The sequence below is a fragment of the Pararge aegeria genome, chromosome 8, assembly GCF_905163445.1.
Source record: "Pararge aegeria chromosome 8, ilParAegt1.1, whole genome shotgun sequence".
NCBI lineage: Eukaryota > Metazoa > Arthropoda > Insecta > Lepidoptera > Nymphalidae > Pararge > Pararge aegeria.
The window spans coordinates 10,262,963-10,281,602 of record NC_053187.1 but is presented as its reverse complement, the minus strand read 5'-3'; the positions used below and the strand labels follow the sequence as shown (position 1 = coordinate 10,281,602).

Genomic DNA, 18,640 nt, shown 5'->3' with positions numbered 1-18,640 from the left:
ATTGTTGCGTAAAAGTTTGCGTACGTGTTTGTAGTACATACATAAAGTAGGCGCGCGCGCTCGCGCGCGTGTGCGTGTGTGTGTGTGTGTGTGTGTGTGTGTGTGTGTGTGTGTGTGTGTGTGTGTGTGTGTGTGCGTGAGTGTGTGTATGTGTGTGTATGTGTGGGTGTGGGTGTGTTTGTTTGGGGAGAGTGCCTGCCTGGGTGATTAACCTCTATAATTAAATATTGTCGGTTTTAATATCATGAAAAACCATGAACCTAATTGCAGCGCCACCTACCGGGTCTATACCGGTATTTCCAAACTATGATATAATACGCGGCCGGGCGGCCCTCTGCATTTTTCTTGCTCTTAGCATTTCTATACCCGTCATAACTTTTAAACGATAGGTCCAATTTGAATAATTTTAAACAGGAATTTGCAGGTACGTAATCAATTTTAATTATATTCGTTAAAGTATAAAGCTCAATTTTTATAATTACTACGGATAACTTTAGAAATCTCGTCATCCATTGCCGGACACATAACAGTTGCTACCACCTGCCAGACACCCCTAAACTTTAATAAATTATAATTAAAAGTAATAAAATGAATGGTATGATAATAAGTTCGTCCGGATGAATTCTTAATTGTATGATGTCGTACCCTATAAAATATCATTTGTAGAACATAAAAATAAAATTCACGGTGCTTCAAATTTATTGTGGTTCATTGTCTACTACTCTACCCTAATCCATGATGCAATCTTGCTTTCACACAAATCTCGAATATGAGAACTCATTTAAGGAAACGTAATTACAGAGGGCAAGAATGTCGTAACAAGCCATGTAATTAAGTAAAAGTGAGAACTATTCAATGTCCAATAGTCCAGAGCTGGGCAAGATATGAAGATTAAAAACCAAATTTAAACCTTCATCTTTTCGGCAATCGGCTTTGCAAATTAAGCTGCAGTGTTTTTCCATCACTGAAGCCGAATTTATCAAATTATGCTTCATTAATATCTGTTCTGGAGCTACTATGGCATCATCATCATCATCCTATATTGGAGAAAACAAACTACCTTTAATAAAATATGTAACATGCTATGCATATTTAAAACTCACTTATTCCCTTACGCTTTGGGCATTAATAGTTTAATGATTTTTATGAGTAACAAGCTTTATTTACGTTTATCTTATTTTATAACAAATCAGTATGCATGTAAGTATCAACCTACTTTGACATTGTTTTCGTCATGACAAGACTGCAGAACTCGTTGATGTCTTTTCAAAGCACAGATTAGTTTGGAAGATTAAGGGAAAAAAACATAGTTATACGGCGTGCTTTGTGTAAGTCGTAAGCAGTGGCGTGCATAGAGGGTATGAGGGTGCATGCATATAAAGTTAAGAAAATCTCTAGTACGTGTTATATATACTGAAGGCTTGTTATAACTCTTTCAATGCCTATCCTTAAGTTTTTTTTTAACTCTTACGGGAGATATTCTTCATTTTATATCTTCTGCATACCCTCTACACATGCCACTGGTCGTAAGTAGAGTTAAGTGAAAGAAAATAATAAGGTACCCGGGGGGTACAGGCTAGCTAAGGGAAATTAGTGATAAAATGAAAAGTATCCAACATAATTAACAAGTTTTATTATTAATCAGTCATTTACTTAAATTATTACAAAGTTTTAACGAAAAGTAGCATCTTCTGCTGAAAACTAAAGCAATATTAAACTTTTTTATAACCTCGGTCTGTAGGCCTTATTATACTAAGGGATGGTAAAAAGGCCTAAAATAAACTATCGAAAAATGAACTTATACTTTGTAAATTGGTATTTTTAGATCCATTATCATACAAATAAAGCAATAGGAACATAAATGGTCTTAGAAAATGAAATAAATTGCCTGTATTCGCATTCATCAGGACACTGAAAGCCAGTCATCTTCTACCGACACACGGCTCATGATACCATCTGAAGCATCGCGAGCATTGCCGCATTGCATCATCACTTGCTTTTGTGAAGTACCTTTGATACCTTTACCTTTTCTTTCTGTTTTGGTCATAAAATTAAAGCACTTCAGCATCCCAATGGTGCTCGAATGATCGGTATACGGCTTTGTCAAAGAGCTGCAGTTCGTGGTTAGTGTTTGACGGTTAACAGTACAAATGTATGCCAAGTGAGTCAGATACATCGACGATGGAAAGATCTTAATGATATGCTGCTCCGTCAAATAACAAAAGGCATGGTCCCGCGCTTTTGTATCTAGACAGTAGATGTCTTAAATCATGATCATCAAAAATCATCTTCTGACCATAATACCCGTTTGGGAGGCATCCTGAAATCCGAAACTGAAAACAATCATAAATAAATTAGACCACACATACCTTCAAACATACAAACATTCCAAAAATACACCTCTTATTAATTAACAGTTTAAAAAATAAGGGGTATAATAAGGCCAATAGTAAAATTTGATAGGCCTTAATATCCGCCGACCACGGGCGTACAAAGAACAAAATAAATAAAATTTTCAACACGATACATCTTTTAATATGGTAAAGTAGGTTAACGCAAACATTAAATAATGAACAGACAGTCAATACAGGCATGTAACAATAATATTACAAAAATTACTTACGTTTTACTGGAGCCAAGTTATAATTACGGCCGCGCGACCGTTCGCCAAAATATTTTCGGCGACAATGGCGCCGTGGGCAGTCAAAGAGCGCTTCCGCCGCTTCACGTCGACGTATATACACACTATGTATATGTGAGTGTAACCTTGATCGTCAAAACTTATATTTCGAACGATTTTTGTCACTTGGGCCTTAATACCCGCGGGTACCTCAGTTTGTATATTGGCGGAAAAGAGGCTATATCATAAACTTGTATAAAATATTTATATTTCATACGTGTTTCTGCGATAGCCTCTGTCATACTACTAGTGTTCAAATTATTACACTCAAGCCAAGGATTTGGCATCGGTCGATAAAAATCTTTTACCATTTTAGCTTAGCGCCATGAAATTATCATCATATTTATATGATTATGTTTTAATATATTATATTATTTTGTATTTATACAAGGAAGAAACTAATTATTATATGATTTATTTTGCACTATTAGTTTATAGTCAATATATCAAATGTCAAGATCCAATAGAGCCGCCGCGCCGTCTATAAAAAGCAAAACATACTTTTTGTGCTAAATATTTGTAATTTTTGTTCGATAAAATCATTTGATAGTATTATTTTGTGCAAACTACAGAGGCGATATTATATAAAACTACTTTTCGTATGTAAAAAGAACTTTCTATGAATAACTTATGTAATGTACAAAAACGCGAGAATATTGCGTGACAGTATTTAATTGTCAATATGTAGTACCCTGGCATACTTTGTTTTAATTAAACTACAAGTTAGTCCTTGGCTGCAATCTCACCAGGTGGTAAGTTATCGAGTCTCAGATGGCGCAGGCTAACCTATAAGGATGATTACATTCTTGAAATAATTTCTAGTAATATGACAGACAAACATACGAATGGATTGTACGCGGAGAAATTACAGTTTAAACCAATTAAACTCCCCGCTAAAGACCCCACTTTGCTACTAATTATATTGATCCGTTATAAAAAAAATACAACATAAGTAAGTACTAGTAGTATAGTATAATAATTAAAATATATTGCTCAGTACTTTTTCGTCTTTGGTTGTAAAGATTTTGGATATGTCATTGGATAGAAGCAAGCGTTACTTTGCGGAAATCGATGATATATTATGAAAATAAAGCTTAATTTGCTTTTTAACAATTATTCATTGTAAAGTCAACATCTACTGAGGATGCTCCGGTTTCGAAGCGAAACGTGCGTAGAGGTAACATAAAGAAGATTTGTTTGGTGTGGAGTATAAGGATTGAAGAAATTATAAATTACACCATACAGATTCACCTGCTTTTGGCGGACTATAGAAAATTAAGCTTAATTTTTAGAATATTGGATATGTCAATAAAACTACGATCATAATTTTTTACTCCTGTTTTTTAATTGTTTTGGTGTTGTAAAATAATTGTTGATCATTGTGTACAAAATTACAGGCCTTTACAGTGAGTATTGTATTTCCGGCGTATTAAATAATTATAGTAGATATTCCCTAGCACAAATGTTTGTGACAAGGTTTATAAATGAATTTGCATTATATAAATATAGTAGCAGAAATTATGTAATACACAGGTAGGTATATTGTTTACATTGCCATACCAAAGGTAGGGTATTGTACTTATATAATATAAGAACGATCTATCCTTCTTAGGTTTTAGGTACAACTTTTTACAATATCGTTACAAAGTTTTGTATAATGACTGATTAAATTATTTATTATAAACATTTTATTAAACCGACACGGAAGGGTATCCAGAGCGATAATTATTTACATTATTATTAACTGAAATTGAAGATAATGTTATCCGAATATCATTTGTTTAAATTTTTTATTGCTTCTTATTTTCACTTCTACAGGAGAATATTTATGCCAGATAGTTTTTTAACAGGAATACTATACATATAATAGTATATGCTTTAATTGCATTTTACTTGAGTATTTTAGTGCGAAATTTGTGCGTAAATTATTTTCTTGATCATATAAATATCCTCCTGTTTACATAGAAATATATTTTAAACGTTTCACTACTTTAACTGAAATACAAGGTACAAAAATACATAAGTTTCTATAAAATCCAAGTAAAACATGAACAATACAAGGAATGGTGAGAAGTTATTAACAAGATCATGCAATAGCAAATACTTTGTAATAATTTATATTTTTTATTGCTACGTAATTTACATATTTAAATATATTTATAGGAAGTGCCGTATTTTATATAAAAAGATTTCGACGTTCTGATTTAAACTATAAGTATAATTCTACATAGAAGATTTGACAATAATGTACTGGAGATACACATAGAGATACACAGACATAACTATGTCCATCGATAGCTATCTGCACGGTTATAGTCACCTGGGTGACAGTGAAATCAAAGATGCATCTACACGGCAAGCGTCACCACGGCTAGCATGGGCAGGAGACCAAAATGATACCCCCTGACAACGGATACAATTAACGTGGCAACTTGATATAGCAGTAGGAAAAGATATATTCTTGTCCTTACCCAGCCTATGCTAGCGGTGTAGAGAGTCAGTTGCAGCCCGTTGGATCACAAATCGTAGTTCTTAGTACATTATTACTCAAAGTTATCTAGAGTGTCATAATAAAGTTATTATATTCCAAAACAAAACAGTAATCTAGCTATTCTTGTTGAATTCTTAGTTTTCTTCCTAGGACTTATATATCCACATACATAACTATAGTAAGTATAGATATAAAGATCAAATTCTATATGCAGATTCCCGACTGCTGTAATTTGTAATCTGGTAACTGCACAATAAAATCATTTTTGCCTTTTCCCATGCACATGTTAATGGTTTAAGTAAGATTCAACTAATTCTACATAATATACTAGTTTTAAAAACTATCTGCATTTCATTATTATTCATGTTGTTTATTAAAAAAAAATTGCCAGAACTTCACAATGGTTCATCAAAGTAACTTTCTAGTGAGACTTACCCTTATAAGTAGTTTGAGTATTAATTTCGTATTAAATAATTCGTAGTTAAAATTCAAATAACATGAGCGAATTTAAACACTTGGACATTATAAATATCAAAAAAATAATAGATAATAACGTCGAAATCATAACATTTCAAGGATAGAATAATTTGTCTACATTAACATTAATTTGACAAAATAATCTAACGGCATTCGTTACAAAAATTTTCGGCTCTGTAAATGCTCGGTATAAAATATACAGATAATAAATTTATAGGTGATTGCGTGTAAAAATCTTATCTTATGAACAATAGAAATATACAAAAAGCTATCGCTTGGTTCTACATCACGTATAAGATACACCATATTAAGTGATACGACTTACATGATCGTACTTAGACATAATGTGAACCAGTTAGTACAGGACCAATAATTACACTCGCCAATCGTCTCATTACACATTTATCTCAGCCTTTTCGAGTAGGAGAATCATAATAAAAAATTTGGAATATACCTAAAATAGTATAACTAGTAAACTCGGTGAATAATAATTACATGTAGTTATGTCGGTCAGTTCGTAGCGACTGACACGAGCGACTACGACTCTACGATGTGAAGCACCATTTGTTCTAGCGTAGGGATAATGTACAAAGTTCATCCAATCTAATCTAAGTAATGTTAGAATTAAGTTGATGCATATACGCGCGTACTCTCCAATAATTCATTAGGAACAACGTTTTAAAAATACTATGCGAATATTTTATTAAGTTAACTTAAAAAGTAATAAAATATTATCGCGCTTTTGGCACTTATCCGCTAATATGAGATAAATTTATTTCTAAATGTTTTCTTGCGATATCAAGAAATTAGGTGAAATTTTTAGCGTTTTGTCGTCATCATTTTTATTATTATTTGTTCGGTTATGCATGATGTAACAAATAATTTAAATAAAGTTCGATTACAACAAACAGCTGTTAAGATCTTCTTTGGTGAAATTTAAGCTATTCGTATTCACGATGCGGTTAAATAGGAAAGATACTGAAAAATTTGATAGTAGATACCTACCTGTCTGATTTAATACCATTTTACAATGATACTGATGTTTTTCCTACATAACTATTATGTATCTATTTACACGATATTTACACAAAAGTATATAAAATATCTAAAATCGATGTTAAAACATGTAAATATTTACAATAGAATTTAAAAAAAACAATTGAGTTGAGCATTGGCGCAAGAGGGAGGCTGCCAATCTTAACAAAAATACAACAATGGGTAATAAAATATAGATTCTTATCCACTAAACTTGATGCATTCTATTGTAAGTACTTAGTACTTAATAATGCGACGCTCTAAAGCTAATTATTATTTTTACAACTTAACGTTCGTATCGTAATCTCATAGCCACTGAATAAGACAATTCAAAGAGTTTGTCTCACGAATGTCTTAACACATTTAACAAAATACTTTTATTTGATCACAAGACTGGAATCACAAAATGCGGCGGGGAAATACGCGTCCGACGATTGTGCGCTGCGACAACAGGCGGCGGCGACGAGGTGGGTTGCTAGGCTCAAGTGCACTCGATGATGAGAGGCTGGCTGGACTCTATGACGCTTGGCCGCGTCTCGCCGGTCGGCGAGCTGTAGTGTTGCTGTTGGTGCTCAGTGCCTGGAGCCAGCAGACTGCGATACTGGGGTCCCCCCGGGCCCGGTGAAAGCTGCCCGCGCCCCGTCGCTAGATGCGGCGTGGTAGTATGCGCGTGCCCTCCCATCAAAGCTTCGCTATGTGACATCGCAACTCGCGCCCCACCGGCTCCCACCAGCCCTCCCTGCGATGCTGAGTGAACCTCGTATGCCTCGTGCCCCTCTCTTTCGTGACAGTCTTTGTCGACAGTACCTGCAAAGTGCACGCGAAAATGAAATCGGCCGCGTTCAGCGAGAGCGCAAGTGAAAGTCGCGGTTCAACTACGGAGAGAAAGTGCATCGCGTTCAGTATCTCTCGCGGCAGTGTTTTATTATTTTTTTAAAACTATTAAAATGCAATATAATTTATTCAAAATTACATTAATTTTGGTGCAAAGTTACTGGCAATATTAAAAATCATGTTTTTGTACGGAATATACTGGAATGATGAATGGCAAATTGTAATAAACTTTCACTTACCGATACATTCAGTATGAGCAGCGTTGGTAATTGCTAGAACTTCTTCGATATTGTTTGGTTTGCAGCTAGTTGTTTTCCAGTGAGTGCGTAGACCTGATGCGCTGATATACTTTTTGTCGCACCCTTGACAAACGTATGGCCGATCATTCGTGTGAAGTCTCTTGTGCAACTTTAGGTGAACAAATTGTGTAAATTTCTGCATACATAGGTCACAGGCATAGGGTTTCTGACCTGAATGTAGTCGTAAATGTGTTTTCAAGTTAGATGTTGATGAAAACCTTTTTTTGCAAATATCACATTGGTGAGGTTTTTCGCCCGTATGTACTAGATGATGTTTTTGAAGATGAGCCAGTTGTGTAAATGATTTATTGCAGACGTTGCATTTGAACGGTCGTTCTCCTGAATGCGTTCTTAAATGAACCTTAAGATTTGACAGCTGACCAAAGGTTTTACAACAAACATTACATTCATAATGCATTTTTCCATCTTTTTTCTTTAACGGGTATGGTAAACTCCTGTAACCACGTGATGATTGTGAATTAGGACTCATCGGTCCGATCATCAGGCCACATGATCCATCTGGGCTCATACTGTGCTGTGGTACAAGTTGCCCATTAACATTAGCATTTTGAATTAAACTCAACTGTGAGCAATTTTTAAGCGTTATAACACTGGTTGAAGAGGGAAAGTGGTGATTGCTTTGTCCATTTTGAATTCTTTCATATTGATGGGAAGATGAAACTGTCGGCGAATATGTGCTAGGAGGAGATCCTAGTTGAGTAATTATTGTGGAGTTAGGCGGTGAATATAAGCTATATGAATAATTTGGATAGTGGCTTTCATACCGCGTCTCTCTTATTTCCCTTATTTCTCTTATTTCACGGATTTCCGTTGTATGTGGAATAGTGTGCGGTGGTGATGAAGAATAAACCGATACCGAATTTGGTGCTGGCAACTGTTGTGGTAAAGGCAGCAATGACGGTAATGGCGTTAGATTTGAACTAGAATCAGGACTGCAAGCATTACCGTACCTTTGACTCTTCTTATAAGAATACGCCATTTCTGTAGGAGACGATGGAGGTGGAGTAGCATTTGGTTGTCTTCGGTTTGAATCATTGTTGTTGGTGTCGATTCTGTTTCCAGTGAGAATAGTTTCTAGTATTCGTGTATCTGGAGGTGAGTATCTCATGTAAGCTGATTGCGGTGTTGGTGATATGGTTCCATCTTCGTAGTACGGTTTATTTAGTGGAACAACTGTATTTTGGGAAGATTCCAACACTATCACAGTGGAAGTGGCTGGGTCTCTTCGAGGAGGTGATAAGTTTTGTGGCGAGGTATTAATTACTTCTTCTGCGATTATTAATTCTTTTTCACTTTCACAATCCATATCTTTATGATTTTGATATTGGTATGCTCTCGGCATCTTTATTTTAACTTTCCTGTACTCATTGCGATGCATATCTTGTTCCATTTTTTGAACTATAACAGTTTCTTTAGGCTCATTTGTTTTGTTCGAGCAGTCTAATACATAATTTTCTACATCGGAATCACTTGAGTCTTCTGGTGGTGTAAATTCATCATGATAACCATTGCTGTGATATCCTTCATCTGATCTTACAGAACCATCATTAGGCGTTAGTTGGTGTTCATAGTGGGTTGGTACACAATGAGTGAAAGTAGGAGATTTACTGCCAACTTTATCTTGATTAGATGAAGTCATAGGTGACGGTCCCCGAACATCTCTTAAATGTAAATTTTGAGCAGGTGACCTGTTACTGTGTATTCTTGGGTTTTCAAGTTGGTGTATTACTACATGTGATGTACTCTCTTTTTGTTGGTGAATAATTAACGTTTGATTGTCCCTATGATGTAATTTTACTGGCGAAGGTGGTTGCATTAAATTGCTCGGTGACAATGACGCATGTTCATTTATAATTGGACTATCAAGTTTAGGATGAATAATATTGGTAGAAAGGTCAGTTCGCACATTTGTCCTATTATTTCTTGGGTCTTCACGTGGTAGATTAGAACATTCATGCATTGTTTTATCATTGGACTCCCTTTTTCTTCGTCTTGTTGGAATTTCTCCATCCAGAATTTCTTTAGCATTTGTTAGACTAAGCACATACTTCATGTGATTATAGGCGATTTCGGGATGCACTGGCGCAGGTGGCAAGCCATAAGCTTTTTTAATCGTTTCTTCTTTACCTGCAATAGATGACACTGTTATAATTATTTTTGAAGTACAAAAAACATTAAGGTTTTAGACAATTAAGATTCTCAAAACCCGTTTTTCTACTTACATATGGAGTATGTCGCTCTTTCAGGATCGATATCGTAGCCAAGCCTTGTTGCAAAATCTTTGCAGTACCACACCATAAGTTCTTCATTAGGCATAATATCCCTGTAAACAAATAATATTTATATTTTTTTCTAATACGAATATTTTTTAGGATGTTCTTATTTGAAAGTTTGTGGTAATACAATCTATGTAGTGTTGTGTAGTGCTTACCTTATTGTGTAGAAGTAAATGTGTTCTTGGTGTTGGCACGCAACAAGATTCATCACGGAGAGGGAGTACGCTGAGGCGACGTATCGCATCCAGTTTGCAACGCTCGTATCAGATCCATCAAGGTAATAGTAATCGCTATCTTTAAATATCTGCAATCAATAATAGGAAACTATTAACAACTCGGAATGCTTTAGATTGTTGAAGACTATACTCAACTCGAACAGGGAACTGATGTGTATAAAATAGCTTATAATGATTTTAAGTGTCTGTAATCGATGTGGGCACGTGTCACGTGTTTAATATTTACAAAACGCGTGCAGCTGATAACAACATGCTTACGATGATTATGGCAAAGTCAAGGACGTAATGCAATGTCAGATTAATGTAGAACGCGGAAATTTCTTTGAATTTTGAACGGTAATCAAAGATATTAAATTTTGAATGTAATTATCAGATTTTATAAAAATAATTAAAATAGGATGCCTGGAAATGGTTAAAGATTAAAACTATATATAGCGGTAAAAGCCGACACCATATTATAAAGACAAGCCCAAGTCTCACCTTAATGTTTCCATAAGTATGATGCCTGACAGTTTCTTGTACCTGGCCCAAAATAGAGATGAATAGGTTAGTTAGAGAAAGTGAAGAGCATAATTAAGACTAATTGAGTTTAATGGAAGCAGGGTAGATTCCTGCTGTGCAAACAGTATTGACTCTGTGTACTTAGACTAATCTAGTCTGCTTTAGGATAGTATAGAATGAAAAACCACAACCATATAGATATTACAGTTATTGGGAACATTATAAGATACCATAAGACATTGTAGGTATAGTTGTACAGATACTTGTTATGTTAATACTTTCACTTACCCTCCAGTAGTAGCGCCATGAAATTTTGTCGTTTGGTTTGTTAGGCGTACGCGTACCTTCAAACGGCCCAAACCGCGTACCTCGTGGAATAACTCCTGTACTCCACACGCCTTCTGTCTGCAAAAAATATAAATTTATTGGTAGGTTTTTCTCCATCTTAATTCATCACCATTTTCATGTACTTGCGTGGAAGTAGGTAAAGGTGACAAAAAATGTAGACGCGGACTATTGGCTGGTATAAGTATATTGAATCGTAGTAGTTAGTTACAAGTAGTGTTATGAAGTGACAATAGTGTCAAAGTACAGAGGTTTAGATAAATGTTATATACTAAAAATATTGGGATTGTGTATAAATTCCATCAGGAATGTATTGAAAATCATCAATATATCAACTGATTTCCAGTCCACTACAGCGCACGGGTTTACAATGACAAGGGTTTAGGCCATAATTCACCACGCTGGCCCAGTGTGCGGATGTGTGGACTCCACACGCCTTTGAGAACATTCTGGTTAACTCTCAGGATTGCAGGTTTCTTTGCGACGAAGGAAAACCTTCACCGTTGAAGTAAGTTATATTTTAATTGCTTAAATGACGCTTTTTTGAAGGAAGTTTCCTTCAAAAAACCCGCAGTGCAGTAGTGGATTTGCTTCGGTTGAGATGATGATGAGATCGTCGTGATCTGGCCATAAATAACAAAAATAAAACTAACATACCGGTGTGTTAGGGGTCGATAGCACTGCCGACGGTCTCAGCGCCAGGCTGCGTGGGAGAGTTCTTTCAGCTCTGCTTGGTAGGCCACGTTCACAAGGCACGTCAGGCACTATGTACACAGTAAGCCTCTCAAACTCTTCCTCGCGCATACGCGTCACATCATATGAATCTATTGCGGCAACAGCGCCCGCACCGGGGCTTGCTGTACGACCCACCGTTGTTGTTGGTATTTCTTCACTTGTTGACTGCAAAAACATTATAGAATGTATATATTTTTTTTATACCAAAATAGTTTAAATCATTTTTTTAGATATTTCCATATTTCTCCCTGTTATTTCATAAAATTGGTTATCGATTTTAAGTAAATTTTAAGTAAACTTTAGTTCTTCGATATTTATTTGTAAGAGTTGGAAATCCATATAATCAATAACTGATTCTTTATAGAATTTCGGTCTGCATAACCATAACTTTGTGCCTTCTTGTACAAATCTATTGACAACATAAACATTACGACTAGTTGTCTCGTAAACGATGAAATTATATCTTTCAAAGCTTTGTACAATCAATAAAAAATAACAATTAGGTAACAGCTTGTGTTGAGTGGTTTTAGCGCTGCTATTAGTCAAAAATATGGAAACAAACGCATTCCACCCTTTTCATCCGACTGCATATTCTTTGCGCCAAGTTATTTTGGGTCTTGTATTACTAATTCGAGAGTTTATTTCTGCAAGGTGTAGAGATAACGACGTCTGTGGTGTTCGATAAAGGGGCGGTGCTACTACTGACCCAGTTTTACTGCAAGTGCGCACTTTCCACCGCGCACCGACACTTCCCATTTCCGATTTATATTTTTCGCAAATTTAACCTATCCCAAAACTTATAACAATAGCATATAGCTTACGGTGAAACAATGAAGGTCAATTCAATTATTATGAAATATTTTTCAACTTACCAGCCTCATTTTGATGATAAATATTGTCTATATGTTCTTAACAAATTTTGTACCTGAAACAATTAAAGAAAAGCTTGAAAAAACTACTTGTGTAACTGTACCTATAATATAAACTCCGTAATATTAATTGCTCTTATCAATTTCATATATCTTAGTTGAAGGTGACATTTTAGTAAAGTAAGGACAAAAAGTAGAACTCTCGCTAAGTTTGTTGTGGAGTCCATAGCCCGAGTTATTTATTTTAACAGAATAGAACCTTTTTACTTTTTGGATTATGGTGCATTAGCTAGCTATTCTTATACTTGAAATATTTTTTGTGGCCTATTTAATAGTTTCCACTGAATTTTTATTCATAAAATTACAGTCAAATTAAAATTCCTAAAATTTTATAAATTTATTTTGCAACTATATAAATTTAACAACGGCAACCAGCAACTTCACAACAATGAAACCTATTTAATTAGTAATTCTATCGCGTTTTGTAAATATCCATGAACATATACAAATATAAAATATCTAATAAATCGATAAGACTCTCCAATTTACAAGTTGTATATATACTCCACGTAGGGCTGCCTGGACGCAGAAATTTTAATTTGTAACTTTTTTTTTATATTGCATATTCATATTTAATGTAAGTTTTTTTATTTATTTTTTATTTAGTATAGTTTTTAATTATAATATTTATGTTATAGTGTAGTGCGTAGTGATGGGACATAGATACCAAACAAATAAATATATAAAAATAAATATTTTGGGTACGGATTTGGCCAAATGTTCCTAAATTAAAAAAAAATTGAATACCATACTGCTTAACCAAATATCTATACCGATAACAATATACCAGGTAATACATAATTTAAATGAATGTCATTGCTACGAGGTTGGACATCAAAACCCAAAACTATGAAAAGTAATGAGTTAATGTAAGCAAGTTATCAAGTTGAGCTTTTATAAAAAAATTTAGTCGATCCGATTTATTTAGGTAAGAAGCATAATCGCTTTTATAATAACTTTTAAAATACAATATGATAATCAATTCGTAGATAAAAAACGTTTCAGTCAGTGCTATTAGCACTTTTATATGCCAACAAATAATCCAAAAGTGGTAACGTGTGATTAATACTAAAAAATACAAATATGAAATATTAAAAAATAAACAAAAGTTCGGGGCGTTTCCACTAGTGCACACAACTATCTTCTACGGCTTTTCTTTAGAGCTTGAGCAATAGTAAGTTCAACTTTGATTGCATAATACAATACGGAAGTACGTATGCGGCCATCGACTCCCTCGGTTTGAAGGAAAAATTTGTTTTTTTCCAAACCGGCCCTATTTGATAGTCAGTCAAAGCGTTGTGCAACCGCCATTAGAACGTTTTATTGTAAACAATATTGAATAAATTATTAATGTTGTAGTACGAAGTAATTTATGTATATTATTAAGACATATAATGATATTTTATAGTTTCCTTTAAACATTACCATAGATATTGACGTACTACGTAGTAGTACCTACTATAGAGAACTAACACTGATTTAGTAACGCTGCGAATCATAATACGTACCTTCGTATTATGATTCTAATTCATCAATCCAACAAATTTTAGAACAAAAATTTTTTTTTAAAACATTAGTTGTTCCAAAATTTTTTGGCAATTACTCTGAAGGGGAAGTTTGAGTTTTTTTCAAAATGCAGAAACATACGGTTTATTCAATTATTATCTTCAGATTAGCTGGTATCTGGTGGATAACAATTAATGCAAGGGCCGCTAAAATATTTAATGTAGGAACCGACTTTAAGACGGTAGCAAGAAACTAATTTATTTCAAACATCGAATAACATCAATTTTGCAAGTCAAATGTCTTTATATAGCTTGGTATAAATAACTAAAATGGGTGTAAGAAATAAATGTATAAGAGAGGAATTGAAAATGACCATAAGTTATAATTAAAAATCGGACTGAAAAAGTGTTTACTACAGATAACTATGACTGAAAAGCTTTTTCAAAAATGCTTTTATGAAGATCAAAATCTCAAAATTTGAATTTGCCTTACAGTCCCCCATGTGCAAGGGTTTAGTTATTTATATAATACTGTGGAGTGTATAAGACCTAGTAGTGCATAAAAGAAACAGAGTGAATTAATTTAATCAATAGAGGAAGGTAATTCATCGTACGTCACGTCACTGTATCCACTGTGTAGTCGGAGTTCTGCACGTGAACCAACACGAGAATTACTGTGCGCTCACGCAACACCAGCCTTCACGCGACTTGGTAGTGCTCTTATCTTTGCTTACACTTTAGTCAGTTTCCCCCGCTAGTTTTTGAAAAACTAATCAATAAGTATTCGATCTAGTTTTAAGGTAAGTTTTATATAACCTTGGGCTAATTAAGACCAGCTCCTACGCTACCAGATGTATTCATCTGTTTCGATTAAACTGAAATCAATAAAGATGCCTTAACCTTAGCGCAGTAGGAGTATAGAGGTTGTGCGATATTTGGATGTGTACATACACATCCGTATACATATACCTATTATAAGAAACAAACATAGATTTCTCTCTATACATCGTCGTTTTTCGAAGCTATAAAATATAACTATTTGGAGCTTCATTGGATTGGTGTCTTGGTTAAGTGAATTAAGAGAGGTTTAATATCGGGAGTGTGTACTCGTTAATGTAACGTAACTGCTTATCCAGGAACAAATCACTTTAATTCTAAATTATGACGCATGAGCCCAAATCACAACAAAACAACTCATGCATTGGCAATTATTTGGAATTCTTCACATATACTTAAGAATAAATAAGCTGTATTTAGCTGATCAATCTATGTAATAATAAACAAACTAACACCGAATGAATGGCTGAATGATATTGCCTTTAAGTCTGTTTCCGTGCTGCATACGTATACCTGTGTATCGCTGTAACGACTCATGTATACAATTATTCAAAGCCGCATGCCTCATGTAAAAGCACCATCTCATAGATACACCACGTATGAGCTCCATCTTCTCTTTGCTGTAATTTATTCCTATAGACATAGCAAGAAACTAATGAGATGACGTTTTCGCTCGCTCACTTGTTTCAATTTTAGAATGTGAGGTGTAAAATGCTACTTATAAGATTACGATTTTTTGCAGTGGTTTCAGGGGTCATAGAATACATGACATACGCCACATTTATACGCGAAAGAAGTCGTAGCAACAAATAATTGTATTATAAAGCTATGTTCTTTAGTATGAGACGGCGAGAGGCATTCCTAATACAAAGATCAAAATAAGACAAAGTAATAGGTGTTAACAGCTGCGTGTTGTAGAATATAGTATTATGTGATCGCGCTGCGCGGGCGCAGCTATCGCGCGCACTAGGAAGCAACCTTGGCGCGCCGCACTTGAACTTGCCCTTTAGCGGTAGCCGCGTGTACGCTCTACATTATCTTCTGTTATCATTAAATTAATTCCTTTGAGAAAACTATTATGTAATTTATGAAAATTAATGGATAGAAGAAATATCCTCAAATAGGATAAAATATATTCGTCTCCTGTTTGAAGTTCGTGGTTTACAATGAATATTTAGTTTAATTTGCTATAAACTGCGACAGATAGACACATGCAAAGATATTTATATATATATGTATATATATATATCTTTTACTATGTACAGGCCTTTTATTATCCCACTGTCAAGTCCTCTTTTATCAACGAGAGGAATTAAGAGTTATAACTATATATATAAGCAATCCAGCGTTAATTAGTAATATAATAAAAACATAATATTTTTAACAAAAAGAACACCATACAAATTTCCCAGTTGTCTGGATTATAATAAATTAAGGTAGTTAGTTATATAAATTAAGTCATAGTTTAAAAACCCGTTTATCACTCGAATTTTAAACAATCGTTAGTGTCCGCGAATCCATTTTTGAAGCAGCGTGGTAGTTATAGCTCTTAATTCCTCTCGCTGATTACAGAGGATTTGGCACTGGGATATTAAAGGACCGAGGATTATTTTGTAATATGTATAAAGTAAAAGATATATTATTTATCCTATTCGACCCTATCTCAATTTGCTCTACATTTTTCAGTCATTATTTGAACGTAAAAAACGTTAACGGAGAACTTCTAATCTATATTTAAAATTTCTGCAATCACCAATTTTGTGTGTAATGTCTGCACAGCATGGTTATTATGGGTAAACCCTCCCGTTCAGAGAGGCCTTTATAGTTCAGTAGTGGACGGTTGTAGTGCTACTTATATGTAAAGAACAAAAAAGTTGAATGTCTTATCATTTTTTAAATACTGCTTTATCTTTCCCTTTTAGGTACTTGAATATTCAGAATTATTTTATTTAGAATAAAGAGAAGAAGAAAGTGATCTTTGTAAAGTAAAATTATGACTATGGGATGGAGTTGTTAAATAATATGGCCGTGATATTTCAAACATAATATTACGTATGCAAATGCAACGGGAAACTAACCTTGCAGTCTAATAATAATTTGATACGTACATGTTTCCACTGCAAATAAATATATATCGGCAACATCGAATAGATAAAGATTGAATAATAAATACATGAAGAGGAATTGAATTTATACTGTCAATGTTGAAGTAATCATTGTTTTTATTATATTATGACTCGTTAGCTACAGCTCTCTTTTCGGTATCGTGATTCATAGATTGATATGATTTTGAGTAAAACTACATATCAGCTAGCATTACAATTTTTAAAATTACACAAAAACGTAAATTTTTTAAAAAATATATCTTTTTCCTTTTAAATAGATATCAATGTGGCTATTCAAAGTATGTGTAGTAAATTTATATTACGTAGTCTTACTTAAAGCACGTATTTTTAGTAAAAGTTTAATGGCGTTTGTGTTGCCGACGGAAAAAGAGGGCCTAAGTTTTTCTTTATAGGCATAAAGAAAAACTCTTTTTCCACACACATACTTTCCGTTTTGAAAATTATGATAGATAATATTAATTATTTACGTTCCTTAATAGTATCCTCACTATTGATCATATTATTATTTAGGTATCTAATATTGAAGGTTTAAAAAAAGTGTATCTTTGGTATTACAATTGAAGCGCTTTAAAAAAATTTTTTTGTAACTGAAAACTTGTAGATGTTTATGTTTCTTTAAAAACCATTTAAACAAAATGTATAGGCAAATATAGTCAACTAAACAGATAAACATGTATGAATACTTACACAAAATTAAGCATCCTTTATATTCTTCTCTTAACTATAACTGGATAATGACGATTTTTCCGTAAAAAAAGTAATTGTCTTTGGTGTGAAATGACTTAGAAGTAGCAATTGGACAAGGCGAGAGCGATGTCGAGCGACTTGAGGTACTCCAGCAGAATGCGGAGCGTCAGAAGGGGAACGAGGGGCCGGAGCCAGCGCGCCGCTCTCATATCGGCCGCTGCCGGAGCTGCGGGCTTGCTGGCTCAGGCGGGCGGGCTAGGCGCGAGCGGACCCCGGCGGCGTGCTCGCTGGCGGCGCTCGAGGCGCATTATGCAATGGCTCACCGACCTGCCCCACGTCTAGCCGCGGAGCGCGTCGCACTAAGCCGACGGCCGACGCTACTCCGCCGACCGACCTAGATGCACTTTTACAACGGCGAGAATGCAATCGACACACATATTCGCGTCTCGTTCCGATAAACGCATCGACGACGAAAGCGGCCCGTGATGGAGAATGCGGACGAATTTGACAGCGAGTGCAGTGAGTACGTCACGTTCGCGCCTAGTGTTCTCCAATTAGACGAGAGAGGGACGGAGCGGTGCAGTGCGACCGAGCGCTGCATTCAAGTTCATTACTTCCGTAGTGTG

General features: G+C 34.8%; 1 protein-coding gene across 2 annotated transcripts; it reads right to left on the bottom strand.

Moving 5' to 3' along the window:
• Positions 1–5,733: 5,733 nt before the first annotated feature.
• On the bottom strand, positions 5,734–18,372 carry LOC120625879. Of its 2 annotated transcripts, none has more exons than XM_039893131.1 (9): positions 18,015–18,372; positions 12,803–12,855; positions 11,853–12,095; positions 11,139–11,255; positions 10,830–10,871; positions 10,269–10,417; positions 10,060–10,160; positions 7,757–9,979; positions 5,734–7,490 (listed from the first exon to the last, which is right to left on the bottom strand). In XM_039893131.1, exons 2-9 carry the CDS (start codon positions 12,809–12,811, stop codon positions 7,165–7,167), a joined length of 3,210 nt encoding a protein of 1,069 aa, XP_039749065.1. In that variant the 5' UTR covers positions 12,812–12,855; positions 18,015–18,372; the 3' UTR covers positions 5,734–7,164. The 2 variants fall into 2 exon arrangements, with proteins under 2 accessions (XP_039749065.1, XP_039749066.1); XM_039893132.1 differs by having other exon boundaries at positions 7,757–9,964.
• Between the last annotated feature and the right edge of the window lie 268 nt (positions 18,373–18,640).